Here is a 19511-nt window from a genome sequence, read left to right as displayed (position 1 = left end):
GCTAATAACCCAGATCACACAGCAGACAAACCTGAGTTTTAACCTAGAGTTTGACCCTTACAAACTGTGTTCTCTGGGGCAAATTACATGATTTTATTTACCTTTATTCATTTTAAAGAGAAAACCATATCTGTTTGGCTGTCCATATATAAGACATTACATATGGCATATATATAAATAACCCTTGCGCACCTACCGCCTGTTAAGCTTTAAGTGCTAAAAACCAGTAGGAGCATCAAACAGGAAGGGGCGGAGCTCCAACGGCGGCCGGGGCAGAGCGCCGTTGGGGAGGAAGCTGCGGCAGCGGGAGGTGCAGGTGTGAGTCCGGCGGTCCATTAGCCGCCCGCACTGCGCCCCTCGCCTTCCCGGCCATTGGTCGGAGGTCGGCGAGAGCCGGGGTGACTCTCGGATCTATGCCCTGGGGGAGCGGCGACACCAGATTCATGGCCACCGCGGCGGCTCCGTCTTCCTTGGCCCTCAGCGCCTCCAGCACGGCCGGGGCCCCCAGCTCATATGGAGTCTTCTGCAAAGGGCTCTCCCGCACCCTGCTCGCCTTCTTCGAGCTGGCCTGGCAGTTGCGCATGAACTTCCCGTATTTCTACGTCGCGGGCTCGGTGATCCTCAACATCCGCTTGCAGGTACATATTTAGTGCCGTGATTACGCTGCCTACGTCCCGGCCAGGACATGGCGGACTCCCAGGAGGCCTGGCGGCGGTGAAGAAAATTTGTAAGCACGGAGCTCTGGAATCTCGCGAGAGGTCGTGAGCGCTCTGTGCGGTTGCGCTCTCGGTTCCTACCGGAGCTTCCTGGGCCGGGGAGGAAAGCGGGTCGAGGCTAGAGAAAGGAAATACGCGATTTTCCGGGGACAGCAAAGAACTTCAGTTAAGGCCTACGACAATATTTAAGATGCTTTGCAGCGTTAAAAAGAGGACGAACATGATGCCGGGTAAAGAAAAGGGCGGCTACTAAAGTTTTCAGAAAAAAATATTTTTCATGTACAAGCTCACGGTCCAAATTAAAACAAATTTCGGGAAGATGGGATTGGACTGGAACCAAGACATTGAATGAATAAGAAGGTGAAGATCTTAAAGAGATACGTGGAAGGCAAATATATTTCTTCAACAAGAGAAAACAATGACAGTCTGAAATTCTCAGTGAAAATAACCACAAGTGTACAGGAAAAACATCCTTCTAATACCAAACAACGAAAAATGCTGCTGGATTTTGAACAGGGTTGGAGTTTTAGAAAGTGGACCCTCTTGCAGTGTCCGTGTAGTTCAAGACCTTGGAACCAAAGAAAAGGAAGTCCAGTCATAGCACTAACCTTGGTTATTTTGTGAATAACACTTCAATAATCATAATAATTAATGTAAATGCTGTTTATGGTTTTTATCTTTTGAGAGAATACTTAATTATGGTTACAAAGTAGAATGCAAATGTTAACAGCTTTGATAATGGAAAAGTACAGTTTTCAAGTAGGGTTGTTGAAGGGGGAGGGGAAAGTGTATGGAATGGTAATGATATCCTTATAAAGTGGGAAGTTCAGAGATACAGTCTGTTGTTGATGTGGAAAAGAAGCATTTGATTATTTAAAGGGTACAGGGCACAAAGAGTATGCCATAAAGTTGCTAAAGTCGTAATATAACTATTTTTAAGAGGGAGGAGAGTAGGAGAACAGCTTGAATTCAGTAAGAAATGACTAAAGATAGGTAGAATGTCTCAAAAAGAAAAACTGAGAGTACGGGATGTGTTTGAATATAAAGACAAGAGATACTTAGTTTTTCAGAGTCTGGGGATGGATTAGTGATCTGCAGAGTTTTTAAAAATTAAGGAAACAAACGTGCCTGGGTGGCTCAGTCGGTTGAGCATCTGACTTCGGCTCAGGTCATAATCTCAAGTTTGAGCCCTGCATTGGGCTCTGTGCTGACAGCTCAGAGCCTGGAGCCTGCTTCAGATTCTGTGTCTCTCTCTTTACCCCTCCCCTGTTTCTGCTCTGTCTCTTTCTCAAAAATAAACAATAAAAAAATTAAGGAAACAAATTTATTATGAAACAGGACAATTCAAAGTTTTTCAAGAACTACACTGCATACTTCCAAATTATGAATAATACTAGTCCTATAAAGTCAGTCATAATTATATAAATGCTGAATACTAATACAACAAGAAATGATTGTGTAACATTGTGGGGATTGGAGAGGAGACAGGTATGTGTAATGGGGAAGAATCAGTCAAGATCTAATGTAGAGAAGTCAATAAATCAGTATATAGACATTCAGAAAAAACAATAATAAACATAAGAAGTGGTTGTCTCGAGAAAAAAATCAGAGATAAGTAGAGAAAAGATAGAGGATTGCTGTCTTTCACTACCAGTGTAACAGTACTTTGGTTTTTCTTAACTGTATATATATTTCCTTGATTAAAAATTAATTTAGGGAGACCCGAGTGGCTCAGTCAGTTGAGCATTGGACTCTTGATTTCAGCTCAGGTCATGATCCCAGGTTTGTGAGATCGAGCTCCGAGTCAGGCTTCGTGCTGAGTATGGAGCCTGCTTAGAATTCTCTCTTTCTCTCTCTCTCTCTCTCTCAAAAAATAATTTAAGTTTTATTTTTAGAAGTTCCCCCCCAGGCAATTGAAAAGTACAGCATTGGTTAAGAGCCACCATAGTGAAATGGAATTGAGTTTTTAAATCAGGCCGATCATTGTTAAAATACAAACTTCATTTTGTGGTCTTAGGTGAGTCCATTAATCTGCCTAAAACCCAATTTCCTCAACTATAAATGAATAAAAATACCTACTTTAAAAAATCAGTCTGAGAATTGAAGATAAGCCTGCCTTAGTGCTTGATGCATACACAAACCGTATCTGTTCCAACAGAAGATCTCATTAACATGTGAATGAAACTTAAAACTCACAGAATACCGATTGTTTTCCAGTAGAGCTTTTCAAGCCTGAAGGAAGTCCATAAGGTGCTGACCTTGGGGGTATGGGGCAGATCCTCCAGAAGGATTTTAGGTGAGATAAAAGGGACCATTGTTTGCAGAGGTCAAGGTTTAAACTGTTTGCTGTTTTGTGTTCCACTAATTGTGTCCCACCAACAAGTATACTCTAGGGTTGGTAAAATAAGTGTTCCCTTAAGCACCAGGTCTGGCTTTGGGAAATTGTATTTCCTACTCTTTATTCCTTGTCTCTAAGCTGTTGGGTCATGTCCTTCTCTTACTACTTTACTTTTTTCTGCCTTCTCTATTTTTTTTTTTTTTTGTCTTGTCTTTTTTCTTTTCTTTTTGCCTGTTGTTGATGTCACTGTTTTAATTTAGTTTTTCCCAGATTCCCCTGACTATATTAAGTTAATTTCTTTTACTCCATCCAAAGGCTGTGTTAACATCAACTTACGCCATTTTCATAGGCTGCCTCATTTTTGCCTAATTGTGCATTAGTTATCAGATGTGGATTTTTGTTTTTAAATATCCAAGAGACCGGTTTCTACAATCTCTAACCTTGGTTATTACATATTGCCCTAAGAGTGCAGGAACTAAAACATTTTAATCTAAAACATCAGAAATGTAATTTGATCAATGAAGTCTGCCAAGGGACTTACCCATGGTGAGCGTCACTATTCCCTGGATGTACTCGTGTCTTCGTACCAAAGAATGGCTACCATTAGTCCTGGTACAGTGAGGTACAGGGATGCTCCATTCAGGTGGCTACATGAACATGTGCCTTCTTCAACCTTTTTTCTTCAGATCAGCCTTTTGTTACACTAAAGAAACCATGGCACTTAGCACTTACTATATCATATCCTCCGGCTATACTGGAAACTGTGAGGGAAGATACTGTATCCTATCCAGTTTTACAGCCTGTATAGTATCAGCAAATATAAAGTAGGAACCGAGTGAAGGCTCCATGACTTACCCTTTATTCTTCACAATTGCTCTTACACCCAGTCCCTATTTTTCTTCCAACATTTATAACTTACTGAAGTTTCCCAGGGGAGAAAACACGATTTTTGCCCTGACTAAACCACTTATTATTCTAATGTGCAAATAGTTTTATTCCTTTTAGCATCCTTCTAGGCAACATCCATGAAGCCAAAAACATTCATTGCTCTGTCCCTTACCTATAGCATTGCCTAATGCAAAGTACATCCAGGCATAGTTGAATAAATGCCAAATTAGTTGGGGTTTTTTCCCACACATGGTCATCAATGAAGGAAATAAAGATATTTGCCCCTGATAATAAAGTGATTCACTTCATTGCCCATAAATTGAGCTCTTTCAGGCCACCATGAATATTGATTGGTCCAAGGATCCTGCAAGCATGGAGAAGCAAAGAGGTGGCATAGTTCTCACCAAAGTGTAAATGATAAAAATGCTGGGGGATGAGGACTGTGTTATATTTTAACTATAAAAGGGAAATGTGATCATAGAATATAATATAACTTAAAAGGGAACAAGAAGTTAATATAACTTTAGTTGAGAGCAAAAATACTTATGATTGCTTGGCTAAAAGGGCATATCATTATAGCCAGCATTTTTAATTTGATTGAGTTTTTACTACCAGGAACTGTGCAGTTATTTACATACAGGGTCTCCATAATTCTCATGTATACCCTATGAGGAAGACCTTTTTATCATCATTTTTCAGATAAGGAAACTGGGATTTAAAGAGGCTAAGTAATTTCCCAAGGTCATAGTAATTGGCCAAACCACAGTTTATCTCTAAAGATACTTTTGATGAGAGATTCAATTTTTTATGATGTATAAGTAATTCTGAATAATCCTGTTTCTTAAATTTTCAAACAAAAGTAATTCCTGGGTAATAGTTGGCAATATCTTTTTTTTTTTTCTTTAGTGTAATTATTGAGGGCTTTATGTATGAGAATATAAGCATTTAATTTGATATTAAGTCCAGTATTTTATACTGTCTGCTGCCTGAAGTCATTTGGCCTGTTTGTAGGGAAGGGGATGAAGGGAGACAGAGAAAAAGACATTACCCCTAGAATGGAAACACTTTCCCCTTAAGGTGTAGAGATCAGCTAATCATGAATTTTGAAACTGTCCATCACTGCTTTGGGGAGGCCTAACTAAATTTTCTGTTAAAAGTCTTACAATCCTATTCTAATGGGGACTTTTCCTGGTAGAGCATGAATAGATTTGATAGAGTCAAAAAGAAAATGGGACTTACACGTGGAGACATCAAGGGGCAGGAATGAAAGTTTAGGCATACAGGAACAAAAGGAGAGGGGGAGGAAAATGCCAGAAACTGAGCCTGGAAAGTAGTCTGAAGAATAGACTTGGAAGGTTTCGAGCAAGTGAACCAAGAAAGGAATCCCTGCAATAAATAGAATTTCAACAGGTTTCAGTTGAGTCACATAAATCTGCTTGGATTACCATGAGTGTGGGAATTTCATTACAATTTTAATAAGAAATCTTTAATAACCTACTGCCCAGCAAGATTACCACCAGAACAAGTCATGAATCTTTACAGCTAAAGTCCACTTCTCCTCACCTCTCCTCCACACAAATACCAATCTCAGTCATGCTCTTGGAACAATCAAAAGGCCAAGGACATTACTGAGTGCCTACAACAAATGATAAGGAACTATGGAATCCTTAGTAGTTTTAGCTGCAGTACATCTGAGGCCAGGCAATCCTACCAGTTCCTATCCTAATTAGGGATCTGCCGCATACATTAGGAAATTTTGCCCATCTTTATGGCTTTCCAATACTGTGGATTTATTCACAGGAAGGTAGTGGAGGGCATCCATGAACAAAGAAGAATGAAAGTTGTTCATATACTGGGTGAAATAGATTCAGTATACCTTTTCATAGGAACCAAAGTGAGGAAAAATAAATTATCACAACCAAAGGTAAAAGTTGCTAATGAAATAGTGTGCTTCAAATGTCTGCTCTGAAATCATAGAGAGTGGGGCCAACAAATAAATAAAAAGAGGTTTAATTTGAAAAAGGAGATTTTTTTTTTAAGAAACTATCTTAGTTTGCCAATTAATAAAAAGAAAACTTTGAAAGCATTTCAAACTGAAGTCAAAGAGGACTATAATTAATAGGAGGCCTTAAAATTCAGAGGTCAAGTTAGATCTATATAAAAGGAAAAAGAAGTTATTTTTTAAACTAACTCATTTAAACATGGTGCCAAGGAATAGAGGTACCAGTGCCTTTGTGTTATAAAGCTGCATGGATGTTGGTGTTTCCCAAAAGTGCTAAAATTGAAAATAGCCCAAGGGTGCCTAGGTGGCTCAGTTGGTTAAGCATCTGACTTTGGCTCATGTCATGATCTCATGGTTTGTGGGTTCAAGCCCCACGTCGGGCTCTGTGCTGACAGCTCGGGGCCTGGAGCCTGCTTCGGATTCTGTGTCTCCCTCTTTTTCTGCCCCTTTCCTGCTTGTACTCTGTCTCTCTCTCTCAAAAATAAACATTTTTAAAAAAGAAAGAAAATAGCCCATCTGTCACCTGTGATTTTTTTCCTACAAATAACCTCCGTCAATAACTTTCTTTCTCAATTGTTCAAACCAATCATCTGATCAATTTTTTAAATGAAGATTTATCCTGAGAGCCGTCCAGCATATGGCATCGATTCCTACAAAAAGCATTAACCAATGTCGCAGGTGAGTGGAGTGTGAAATTATGGGTTTTGCACATGGCCCCCTTGTTTCCGTACCTCAGTTAAGGAAGTCCCTGGTTCAGAGCACACGAAGTTCAATCCAGAACAGCAGACAAAATACCTAAACCATCAGAAAGTCGACAATGTCACCTTTGAATCCGTATTGATCCATGCATATTTCCATTGGTACCTTTTCTTTTAGTAAATTTCAAGACCATATGGCTCGAAATTAAACTATCTTAGCTTGGGCAAGGCTCCAGGCCAAGCTCTACACCAAGGGCAAGGGCTCAGGCAAAAGCCTCTTTTGGCATTGAAAACAAGTTATTTGCAACTCTCCTGGTCTCAGGTGTGGGCAAACTGAAAAAAATAAATAAATAAAACTTAGTACATTAAGACTATAAAGAGTTTCTTTAAGGGGTACCTGGCTGGCTCAGTCAGTAGAGCATGTGACTCTTGATCTTGAGGCCATGAGTTCAAGTTCCATGTTGGGTGTAGAGATTACTTTATTTTTTTTTAATTTTTTTTTTAACGTTTATTTATTTTTGAGACAGAGAGAGACAGAGCATGAATGGGGGAGGGTCAGAGAGAGAGGGAGACACAGAATCCGAAACAGGCTCCAGGCTCTGAGAGGTCAGCACAGAGCCCGATGCAGGGCTCGAACTCACGGACCGCGAGATCACGACCTGAGCTGAAGTCGGACGCTTAACCGACTGAGTCACCCATGCGCCCCTGTAGAGATTACTTTAAAAAAATTCTTTAAAAAAAAAAGTTCCTTTTGGAGGGAAGTGATAACAAGAAAGCAATGGCAATCACTGGGAACAATAACTTGGTCCCAGAATAAGATACAGTTCTCTCCTGATTGCATGGGACTAGCTATAGATGTGATAGGTGTAGCTTTTCTTGGATCATGACTAGAGTCTCTAACACAGGCTCTTGTTACAGGAAGGGGGAACCATAGGCCTCAATCTCAAATTATCTTTTTAATAGGGAAAATGCAATACATCAGTAGCCACTAACCAGTCTACAGCACAGGTCTCACATTTTAATAGTCATTTTCTGTGCTGCTTATTGTCGGGAATAGGTTCCTGCTTATAGCTTCATCCCCCCAACATTACTACATGAGAAGTGAAGACATAGTCCCTGTGAGACATTTACTGCTAAATCCCACTCGTAATGGTTGTTTAAATCATTTTCATCTTGGTCATTAAAGTTGACTGATACCAGAGTGTAAATCTAAAAACGAAAACTAAATATGCTTGTTTTCTAATAAGCGCAAAGTAATCTAACTTTCCTATTGAACAGGATGCATTCTAAAGCAAATTATCCTCAATATCTGAATCTAAATATAACCAGTATCAGAATTTCACCCTTCCTTGAGCAAGATAATGCCAGGGACAATCATTAGGAAATGTCTTCTCTTTCCATTTTATAGAGATTTGGTTGACACACAGCACTGTATAATCTTAAACTGTGCGCCATAATAACTTGACTTACAATTATTGCAAAATAATTACCACAATAAGTTCAGTTAAAATCCACTATCTCACGTAGATACCCCCAAAAAAGTACTTTTCCTTGTGATGAGAACTTTTATGGTTTTTTTTTTTGTTTTTTTTTTTTTTTGAGAGAGACACAGTGAGGGTGGGGGAGGGGCAGAGAGAGACGGAGACAGAATCTGAAGCAGGCTCCAGGCTCTGAGCTGCCAGCGCAGAGCCTGACGTGGGGCTTGAACTCACAGACCGTGAGATCATGACCTGAGCCGAAGTTGGACGCCCAACTGACTGAGCCACCCGGGTGCCCCAATGTTGAGAACTTTTAGGATCCACTCTCAGCAACTTTCAAGAACTTTCAGGATCCACTGTGATAGCATACCATACAGCAGTGTTAATCATAGTTCCCATGTTATACATTACATCCCTAGTATGTATTTTTCTTATAACTGGAAGTTTGTACCTTTTGGTCACCATCTAATTCCCCCACCCCCCACCCAGGAAATTTCTTATATAGTGTCCAACATAATGAGTGAAGTTGAAAAATATAAATCTTTAGGTGGCCTGGCTGGCTCAGCCTGTAGAGCATGAGACCCTTGATCTCAGGGTTGTAAGTTTGAGCCCCATGTTGGGTGTAGAGATTACTTAATAAATCTTTTAAAACTATATTTTAAAAAATCTAAATCTTTATGTGGGTCTTATGTGCATGGGTCCTAATCATCATGGTTACATCAGATGGTTCCTGGAGTAAGACACAAAACCCTTATGGTTTTTATATTCTTCCCAGCATCAGACCTGACCTACTGCTCCATCAAAATTGACTTATAACCCACATGTATTCAACATTGATTATCTAATTTGTTTTTGTTTTTTGTTTGCTTCTGCAATTGAAACAATGACAGCCATTTAAAACCCTACAAAGATCTCTTCATTGTTGATAGTTTTAAAACATGTTTAAAATTATAATCTCTAAAAATTACTATATATCAAACTTATATTCACAATTTCCATATCATTAGCAAGCACAATTTTGCCACCTGCTGACCTTAAGATTATATACATTTTCAAGTACTTTGATTTCATTTATTTTAGGAGAAAAGTCAACCTAGCACTACATATATACACACACGTTTAAATTTTATACAAATACACAATATTCCCTTGTAAACTTTCCCCTCTTATCCCTGGCAAGTGAGTTGGTTGTGTTTGTCCTCTTTGACAAGATACAAAAATGTTCATGTAATCAATCCTCACACGCAGACACACCCCCCACACAAACTCAGTGTCTAAGTGCGTAAAGTAGACATAAAAGCATTATTCTACACTTAGGGATAATTATTCAATTTCTTTTTATAGATTAAGTCAATTTTTTTGTCTTATTCAACAAATGTAGTGTCTATTCTAGCTTGGATTCATAGTGACAGTCTGTTCCTTTGTTTTAAAAGTTATGTCTTTGTTACGGAACCGTGCTTCCGGCATTTTTATTCCTTTCTTTTTAACTTAGTATTGTACAAATATTCCACCTCATTCAACTTGGAGAGGATTTTCTTTTCTAAATAATCATTTTTTCTCACATATGAATTTAATAAATATCTGCTAGCATGTGTAACATTAATACATGTTGCATTATAAATTTTATATTCATACTGACTCAAGTATTTTCTTGTTACCAGCAAGTTTTACAATGACAATCATGTTTGCTTATTAAGTTTATAGGTCATTCTAGGGAAAGTCTGTGATGTTTAATAGTATCTAAAAAGCATCCAGCGAGAAAAACAAAAGTTAAAATGGATCTTCAATGTTCATCATTAATTCTCTTGGGTTATAGAAAATTCTGGAAATCTATGAAGCTAAAGGTTTCACCATTTTCAGGTGGCAATTGAGATGCCACAGTAGTCCTAAAGCAGTTTGTCTCAGCTTGCTGTTTCCAAAAATGAGGATCAATGAGTGGCCTGAAGGAAAAAAAGCCGATGTCAACGTGACCACCAAATTGGCATGATGTTTCTTCAGTAAAAGGATAATCCAACCTGTTAACTGGATGGAAAAAAAATGAACCGTGGAGAGGAGGAGGAAAGATATCACCATTTTCATGGCCCTTCTATGGGCCTCTGTGCTGAAGTCCCTCGAGCTGGAGTTCAGTTGCACGTTCCTGGTATGTCTCATCAAGGAGAGAAATAAAAGGAGCAGTGAGGTCAGGGACAGAAGGAAGGGGATTAAGTAGATGAAACTGAGAATAACCAAGCTGTTAAGATACACAGTTTTACTTACATCTAGGGGCCGAGTTGAGTTTCTTTCATAGTTGTGGTAGATGGTAGCCCAGAGATCAGAAAATCCAACTAATAATTTGTAGTTGAAAACCAGTAAGAATAAAGACCCCAGAGGAAGCACAAGGAGCACCCTGCTAATTCTTTGCCTCAGCCAGGTGAAACAGCGGTGGGAGAAATTGGCTATCCTAAAGAAATAGAAAACACTCAAGCAGGTGGCAAACCAGGTAGCTAGGTGATTGGTCACTGTCCAACAGATACTAACAGCGGTAGCTAGTTTCTCAATGTTATATAGATGTGGCCAAAACACCATTACAAGCGAATCGAATAGTATCATCCAAAGAAGAATGATTCTGGAGACAGCCAGGCTGGTGAGGATGCAGTCAGCTGGCGAGAGCTTTCGATGCTTCACCCAGTCAATGCAGTTGACGAGTACGATGAAACCATTCCCCAACATTCCAATCATGAATGCTCCTACTGCTGCTGTCAGAAAGGTATTTTCGATTCCAGATGGCATTTCTGTAGAAAGAATCCAGGAAGCTAGCCCTATGTTTCACTGATTTTTGTTGTTGTTGTTGTTGTTCTGTCAAACGTTGGAGGGTAAAGTCCACTTTGATACTTTTCACTTTGATATTAAAAATGCTCAGATACTATCTCACTGATCTTCACGAAAGATCTTTCTCTTTGGTTCCAGCTGTAAGTCTGAGCTTTACACAAGGAGATCCGGTCTCACAGACCTAAATGAAAAACTTTAATGTAACTTCTAATCAGCTACTGATTTCCAAATTAAACAGTAAATGTTCCCACTCATCACTGGCACTGACAGCAGTGTTCCGCTTGTGAGGACATCTGGAAGAATAAAGTCAAATATGGGAACATGCAAATACGAGGCGATTTCTTTACACTGATTTGCACTTTCCTTTCTTTTATTTTTTTAATGTTTATTTTTGAGAGAGAGAGAGAGAGAGAGCATGAGCAAAGGAGGGAGAGTAGAGAGAGAGGGAGGCACAGAATCCAAAACTGGCTCCAGGCGTTGCCGCTATCGGCACAGAGCCTGACACGGGGCTCGAACTCACAAACCATGAGATCATGACCAGAACCGAAATCGGATGCTTAACTGATTGAGCCACCCAGCCGCCCCTGTGCTTTCCTTTTCAATGGAAAATACCATTTGGGCGGCACATGGGTGGCACAGTCAGCAAAGCGTTGGACTCTTGATCTCGGTCCAGATCATGATCTATGGTTTGTGAGATTGAGCCCAGCATGGGGCTCTGTGCTGACAGTGTGGAGGCTGCTTGGGATTCTCTAAATAAATAAATAAATAAATAAGAAAATACAACTTGGATTCAGGTTGCTTAATTTTAATAGAATTCTCAGGCACTATTCATTAAATCCATTTGATAAAACCCATCATATTTCAGATACTAGTATAGATGTGGTAAGCGTAATAAAGAGAAGTAACGTCAAGGAGCTCACAGGGTATTAGGAAAAGCAACGTCAAATAAACTGTTACCATTGAATGTGACAGAAGTTTGACCAAAATGTAACTTGCCACACAGAGAAGGGTGCTACAAAATCTACAGCCAAAAGTTCTGGTTTCACCAGGATAGTGATGACTGGATGGGATCTTGAAACTTTTTAGGATTTCCTGAAGAAATAGACACAAAGGGAAATGATCTTCCAGAAGGGTATAAAACCATATGCAAAGGTACCAATATCAGACCTATTTGAGCTGTTACTCTGAATTTTTTGAGCTTTCTTCTCAATCAGTTACTGCCTATTTGATTCTGAATAAGCTCTTGTCAACTGAGAGGGAAAAAATAGTAAGAAAAAAATAGAGTAGAAAAAAAATGGAGGAGTGGGGAGTGGGAAGGGGTTCTTTTCATTTATCCTGCTTTTGGTAAAATCTTTTGTCTCATAAAAAATTCAGTTACAGTAAAATTTATTTTAGTTTGGTTTTGGTTTCAACAAACAGGTAACTTTAATACAACCGTCTTTCAACCTCGACCGCAAGTTTCTCTCTCCTATTGAGAGAACTTTAGGTTTACGTACATGTGTTATATTAATAATTAATATATGTTAATGTCTGTGAGCCAACCCCAAGGAATCTTACTTAATTGTCTAGGATATATTGTTGGCACCCATTGAGAACTCCTCCATACATGGTTTAAAGTACCTTCTGAACCCAGGCAAAAATCTTTGTACCTGAAAGCTGCAAATCTATGAAGATTCTCCAGGAATGAGACAGGAATTTTGCCCCCTAGCCCTCTGACAATGCATTCCCCATTCAGCCAATTTTGACTCTGGTTAAAACTACCTGTTTTGTGTTGGTCTCAGACTGTCAATAGTGATGCTCTACATTACCAATGCCTGAACACTCAAAGGCCACGCCAGAAGTCACGGGGCACCAAAGGGAGCACTGACCTGGTGTTCTGCTTTTATGCACATTGAGAGTGGGGGCCTAGGATTTTACAGGCACCAAAAACGTAATGTCAGGCATGTAGACTAGGTGACCTTAGCTACCAAGTACCTCTACGATCACATTAAGCTCTAGGACAGAAGGGACTATTTTGTTGTCCACCAATGTGGACAGGGAGGGGCTGGCAAACAGTAAACCCTCAATAGCTATTGGTTAAATGAATGAATACTAACTTAGTTGGTAATCCTATTGGGAGCAGAGAAAAAGAAACCAATGAATGAGACTCAACTGTGCAAACAAGTATAAGAACAAGAAACGAAAGCAACTCTTTAAAATTGGAGAAAGTTCTATGACATATGTATGAATTCACACACAATTTCTGTACTAACCTGGAAATAACTGACACTGCTCTCCAGCCTTTCTGGTTGAAAGCCAGAAGTCATACAGAATCATAAAAGCTTGCAGGTGTAGCACCCAGGAGGTGGGGACTTTTTTACTTTTCTTCATGAAAATGAAGTACTTCCAGGCAAGGGAGTTGGAGATGGTTAGAGAATTCTATATTTTGTTTTTTAATTTTAATTTTCTAATCTTTAATTTTTAGAGAGAGAGAAAGCATGCACGAGCTGGAGAGAGAGACAGGAAGAGAGAAAGAGAGAGAGAGATAGAGAGAATCCCAAGCAGCCTCCATGCTGAGCAGACATAAGGCTCAGTCACATGACCCTGGGATCATGACCTGAGCTGAAATCAAGAGTCGGACACTCAACCAGCTGAGCCACCCAGGTGTCCCCAAAACTCTGTATTTTGTGTCAGGAAACCAAGAAGGCCCTAGAGATCACTGATATTTCCAGATCTATCTTAAAATAGAAGTTGTTATACTTGATAAAGAAAAAGTATTATTGCATGTATAAACATAAGGTATATTATTACAAAATGCTTGGGCAGATAATTAATTAAACTTATGTGTATGATACAGTGACAGTCCCAAATAGTCTGAACTTCCAATGATGACTGATTTAAATCCGAAAACGTATGAACACTTATGTTATAGTCATCAGTTGAAAGAGAGACAATTCTTCTAAGCAATTGTGAGAAAATACATTCGGAAGTCTATGTTGGCCTATTTCAAACAAAATGCTGACTTCTTGAGTGATAGGGAGTGATACTTATACAGTGATGAACTAACACTTATGTGGGTTTAAATAAAGATGGTTCAACTGAATATTTTATGAGGTCCTATCATTAATACCACCTTGGGGGGGGGGGGGCTTGAGTTCTTCCTGTTTCCTCCCCGTGTCTGTGACATCTCCAGTGAAAAAATATACCTGAGCTTTCTGTTGGATTCTTTCTGTTGCCTTTCCCTCCCCAAGCCCGCATGTTTAGATCTCCTGACAGTCTCAGAGAAGCGGGCAACAAATGTTGCCCTGTGATGCTCTCTCCCATCCTATCAATAGCAAGCTTTTCCATTTATTTGCAAACACAGAAGTAGCTTCCTAGTTCTTTTTGAATTGCAGTGAGGAACTTTCATGCACTGAACTTGATAGTCACTGCATTAAAGTACTGGCCTTTGTGGGGTTTTTGTTTGTTTGTTTGGGTTTGGTTTTGTTTTGTTTTTAAGTAAAAGAGAACTTCAGTGTTTCTTTGGCTGGACCCTAGTTGAAGAAGCAATTAGCTGGGGCAAGGGCCACCGCCTAAAGGGACGGAGATTTCATCTTTCACAAATGGAGACTATTTGCCCAGCTTAATCACTGCTTACATGAACAACCTTTCATGTTTCATCGTAGATTTTTGTTTCACTTAGCATATTCTTTTAGTTTTCAAAACTGAAGGCCATGGGTCTTTTCCCCTCAAAGTCCTTAGGGGCAAAACATCCTCACTGGCTCTTTCTCATGACAAACCTAAGACAGGGCCAGTCTAACTGATACCAACCTCCACACTGGCAAACCTGTCTCATGCTCAAAATAAGAATGATTGGGTATTTCCACCGTCTTCTGAGGCTGCGTTAATATTGATGGAAAAAAAATAAAAAATAAAATTTGAAAAGCTGTAGTCTATAAGTGTACAAGGAGACAAAAGACAAGTTTGCCTGTATGTGTTTTTCAAATTCCTCAAACTTTTCAAATCAATTTGTTCTTGTGAAGATTGGTCTTAAGGTCCTGAATAGGATATGGAGTTACTCTAGGCAACATATCTGGTGTCTCAAATGACAGAATTGGGAAGACCCTGCAATGATGCGCATGTCCCTTAAAGGCATCCCTGGCTCAGAGGAGATGGGGTTTAATCAAGATCTTATGAGGAGAAGCCACCTACTGGCAGATAGCAGACAAACCACCAGAGACCTTGAGGAAATTTGCATGCCTTTCTCAGAGATCAGTAGAGGTATGGGTTTCTATATGGCACATTCATCACCAGGGTTCATGAAAACTGTCTTGCTGTGCTTGATTTACGTCTTATCAGTTGCCTCCAGTAGTCACCCTGAGGATCAGAGATACTACCATTTCAGCAGTAGAAACAAGTTATTTGTTCCTCTTCCATAAATCACCTGGTAGACAAATGGAAAGAACCAATCATTACACCAGAATCTTTAACTGAACATTTATTTGGTGGGGGATAGGAATAGTTAACAAGAAATCGGTGACAATCTCCATCTTTCCCCAACACTTTGGTCCCAGGGTAGGATACAATTATGGATATTTCTTCTCTGGGTGGATGACACTGGCCATGCCTGTGTTGGGAGTGGCTCTTCTTGGATTGTGGCTCAGCTGCTGTTGAGTCCCCCACGACATCTCTTGTTATGGGGAAAGTAGAGATGCCGGGCTCGATCAAACTCGAATACAGTCTACAGTACGTCAGTTGCAATGACCCCAGCCTATGACCTTGTCTTCTTTTACTAGTCCTTTGCTTTGTCAAGACTAGAGCCCTATTCCTTATAGTTCCATCTCCCTAACTTTGTTGCATGAGTGTTGACTCACTCCAAGTTAAACATTCACTCACTTATCCCTAAGGCCTACTTCTTAGAAAGAAGAGCTGCTAAAAAATTAGCTCAATCATTTTATCTTGCGTACCAAAGAAAAGTTTCATAACGCTAAAAATTAAACAATGTGCTTGGTTACCATCTTATAAATAGTGCAAGATTATGTCTAAGTCATTTCTATGAAAGGCTATCTAAAACAAAGGCTATCTACCCAGCCTGATTTGCATATCCGCTTTTACCAAGGCCAGATAATTACAGTGATAATCGGACAAAATATTAGTTAAGGGCCAAATAAATAAATCTTCTTTTGTAAAATGTAAATTACTTAGGAAAAATGGTAAAATATGTCTTATGATTAAAACCGTTATCCACATCGTTATTGTTATCAATACACAGAAGCACCACACAGCCTAGACGTGTTAGAGGTTTAGTTTTCTAAATACGGCGAGGGAGGACAGGGAGAAATGTTCATAATTCTAACACCATTCCAGGTCCAGGGAGCAGCCCTAGAACAATGTCCGTACCTACAGGTCCGTCAAGACTAATTTACAACCCACGTATTTATCATCATTTAGTTACAACTTTTTGTTTCTTTAATGCAATCTAAAGAATACATCGAAAGTAAACCCTTAGGGTTTACTAAGAAAGTAAACCCTAAGAAACCCTAAGTAAATTCTTCATTTTTTAAAAAAGTGTATTTATTTTGAGAGAAAGGGGTGCGGGAGAGGCAGAGAGAGAGAGAGAGAGAGAGGGAGAGAGAATCCCAAGCAGGCTCCACAGCCAGCGTGGTGCCCGATGGGGACTCCATCTTAGGCTGTGAGATCATGACCTGAGCCTAAACCAAGAGTCAGACACTTGACTGACTGAGTCGCCCACACGACCCAAGAATTCTTCATTTTTAAAGAATTCCATTATATATAGCTGCATAGCATCTGTATAATATTAAAATCTACAACATCATGTTCAAAATGTTATAGTAAACTTTTCTACCCTTAACTTTATTTAGAATTTGTTGTTACTGTATCTAAATTTAGGTTATGATAGTCAAAATACCACTTTCAAATTAAGATTAGCATTATAAGCATGTGTTTCTAGTTTATTTTGTTTTGCACTATGAATATTATTTTCAAATAACTCATTTCCATGTTATCAATAAGACTTCTAATGACAATGAAAAGCTTTTTCATTTAAAAAAAATTAAGCCTTTACCCTATGAGGTCATGTTTTTCCCATCTCTGACTTTAGTTGCTCAATTAACTTTTCTATCACCATTTTATAGATCATCTACCTAGTGAATAGTAATTTATCTTGATTTCTAAAATACGACATGCTTCTGACATGTAATATGAATTACAATTACATAAATCTTTTGCATATAAAATTAAATAATTTTGAAAGCCTATTTGCGATTTTTAAATATTGGTAACCACTGTGTTAAACAAAACTGAATACTTTAAAAATTATATTGGCTGACCATGGGTCAATTATCATCAAAAGTAACTTTTTCTAGGGAAAATTTCATTAATGTTTGACAATACTTAAAGGAACCCTGTAGGGGGAAAAAAAAGAGAAGTGAAATTGATCCTCAAAGACTCCTCATTAAGTCTTTATCTTTAGAAAGACCCTGGAACGTCTATCTGTAAAGACGAAACTGTTTTTTCTCTTTTCAAGGTGCTTTTAAGATGCCGCAGTACCTTCAAGGCTGTCTGTCTCAGTTTGCTGTTTCCCAGAATCAAAATTAATGAGTGGCCTGAGGGAAAGACATATATGGCCAACATGATAAACTTTGTGAACTTGTTGTTCCAAAATATGAAAAGCATCCAGTTTGTCAATTGGATGGAAAAAAAATGAACTGTGAAGAGGAGGAGGAAAGACATAACCATTTTAATGGCCCCCTTATGGGCCTGTGTGCTAGGGTCCCTGGAGCCCATGAAGTTGAGCTGCAAATTTCTGATGTGTCTTACCAAGGACAGAAACAATAGGACCAGTGAGATCAGGGACAGAACAATAGGAATGGTATAGGAAAAACTAAGAAGAATCAGGGTTTTAATATAAAGGCTTTTACTGTCATTTATATGTAATGTCAGATTACTTTCATCCATCACATAGACGTTTAAGAAGAAATCATTCAATGATTCTAGCACCAGGAAGTCAAACAGCAGAAAGGGCAAAGAAAGGACAAGAATGGCAAGAACCACTCTGTTCGTTCTCCACTTCAGCCAGAGGAAGAAAGAGTGGGAGAAGTGAGCTATTTTAAGGAGGTAGAAAATGCTCAGGCAGGTGGTAAACCAGGTAGTCCAGTGATTAGTTATTCTCCAAAGCAAAGTAATAAGTTTTGCTGATTTCCAAGTGGAATAGAAAGGCGGAGATAGTGTCATTACAAATGATTGCCACAATGACACCAGCAGCTGAGTGATTCGGGAGAGAGCCAAGCAGGTGAGGATGAAGTCAACAAAAGAGATTTTTTGGTTCTTGATCCATTCAGAGCAGTTCACCAGTCCAACGAACACATTCCCCGACATTCCAATTATGAATTCTGCTGTTGACAGCGTAAGAAAGATTTTATCCAGTCCGGCTAACATTTCCGCAGGAAAAAATCCAAATTTCTAACGTCGTGTCTCATTAGCAAATTTGTAATCAAACTGTCTCAGCACAGCATCCATTTCTGATAGTTACCTTCACCGTTGCGATTCCAGTGTTAACCAGAACCTCCTGCTGTTGGATATAGTCTCATATATATACGTATATGGAAATTTCTCTGCTTTATTGTAATGCCGATCTTAATCCAGAACCATCTGCTAAGGGGTAGCATCCCATATACTTTCATGAAGATGGTTTTATTTATTTGAAAGAGCTACTCATTTCCAAACCAAACCGTTTGTGTTTCTATTTATAGTTGGCAAGGATTCAAATTTTCCACTTGAGGTAATGATCCAAAGGTTGAAGTCAAATTCGTTAGCATGCAAATATGGGCCAGATTCTTTTTCGCTGATTTGTGAAAAAAATTTACCTCACCTGAAATACTATGCCATTTAGATCCAAATATTTTCGTTGTTTTTCATAGAAAGTTTTGAAATAATCTAATAATCTAAATCTAAATAAACTGTCCTAAAATTTAGTTATAATTCAATGAATATATCTTGAGTATCTGCTATGTGTCAGAGTCATTTCCAAAAGTAATATACTTTGCTACAAAAAAAAAAAAAGCATTAGGAGATCCAGAAAATAGTGAAAACACAGAAAGAAATAATAAGAAGTAAGAATAAAATGTAATGTGAACACAAAAAAGGTAACTATAAACATTACTGCTGGGGAAAGAGAAAAAAAGTGGTATTTTCCTCAGATTTTATAGATAATTGGGATTTCAGGAGAGAACTAAGTTATATTTTGTACTGATCAAACAAAATACAAAAAGACGGCAAAACCCAAATTACTTTTCTGAAATTAAAGTCTTCTCACTGATAATTTACTGTAATTACAATGTTCTTCAGGTACCTCTGAGTAACATGTCTTCTGAGTAGTTAAACATATTCCCCAGTTTTGCTCTTTATTTTTGTACTTGTTCTATTTGTTTTGGCCAGAGATATAATGGTGTCCATCTAGCCTTAATTAACAGAAAATAGGTAGAAAATCATTGCAGATTAAATAAGGAAATAATAAACAAACATATCTGCTCTATGTTCTAGGAACAATGAGTTTGACACAAGCCATTAATGTACCAGAAATGGACTGAGTTACAGCTCTTGTGT

General features: G+C 38.8%; 3 protein-coding genes across 3 annotated transcripts; 1 reads left to right on the top strand and 2 right to left on the bottom strand.

Moving 5' to 3' along the window:
- The first annotated feature begins 253 nt into the window (after positions 1-253).
- SMIM10L1 (small integral membrane protein 10 like 1) lies at positions 254-2450 on the top strand. Its single transcript, XM_019451974.2, has one exon. It carries the CDS (start codon positions 414-416, stop codon positions 648-650), a length of 237 nt encoding a protein of 78 aa, XP_019307519.1. The 5' UTR covers positions 254-413; the 3' UTR covers positions 651-2450.
- A 7500-nt stretch (positions 2451-9950) lies between these two features.
- Positions 9951-10889, bottom strand: LOC109268585 (taste receptor type 2 member 42-like). Its single transcript, XM_019451955.2, has one exon. It carries the CDS (start codon positions 10887-10889, stop codon positions 9951-9953), a length of 939 nt encoding a protein of 312 aa, XP_019307500.2.
- A 6486-nt stretch (positions 10890-17375) lies between these two features.
- On the bottom strand, positions 17376-18344 carry LOC109268587 (taste receptor type 2 member 42-like). The gene has a single exon (XM_019451956.1). The coding sequence runs from the start codon at positions 18342-18344 to the stop codon at positions 17376-17378; it is 969 nt and encodes a 322-aa protein (XP_019307501.1).
- Positions 18345-19511: the final 1167 nt, after the last annotated feature.

Source organism: Panthera pardus, unplaced genomic scaffold (genome assembly GCF_024362965.1).
Source record: "Panthera pardus isolate Hobbes unplaced genomic scaffold, ASM2436296v1 HiC_scaffold_6, whole genome shotgun sequence".
Taxonomy (NCBI): Eukaryota; Metazoa; Chordata; class Mammalia; order Carnivora; family Felidae; genus Panthera; species Panthera pardus.
The sequence above is the reverse complement of the archived record's forward strand: the minus strand, read 5'-3'. Positions and strand labels throughout refer to the sequence as shown.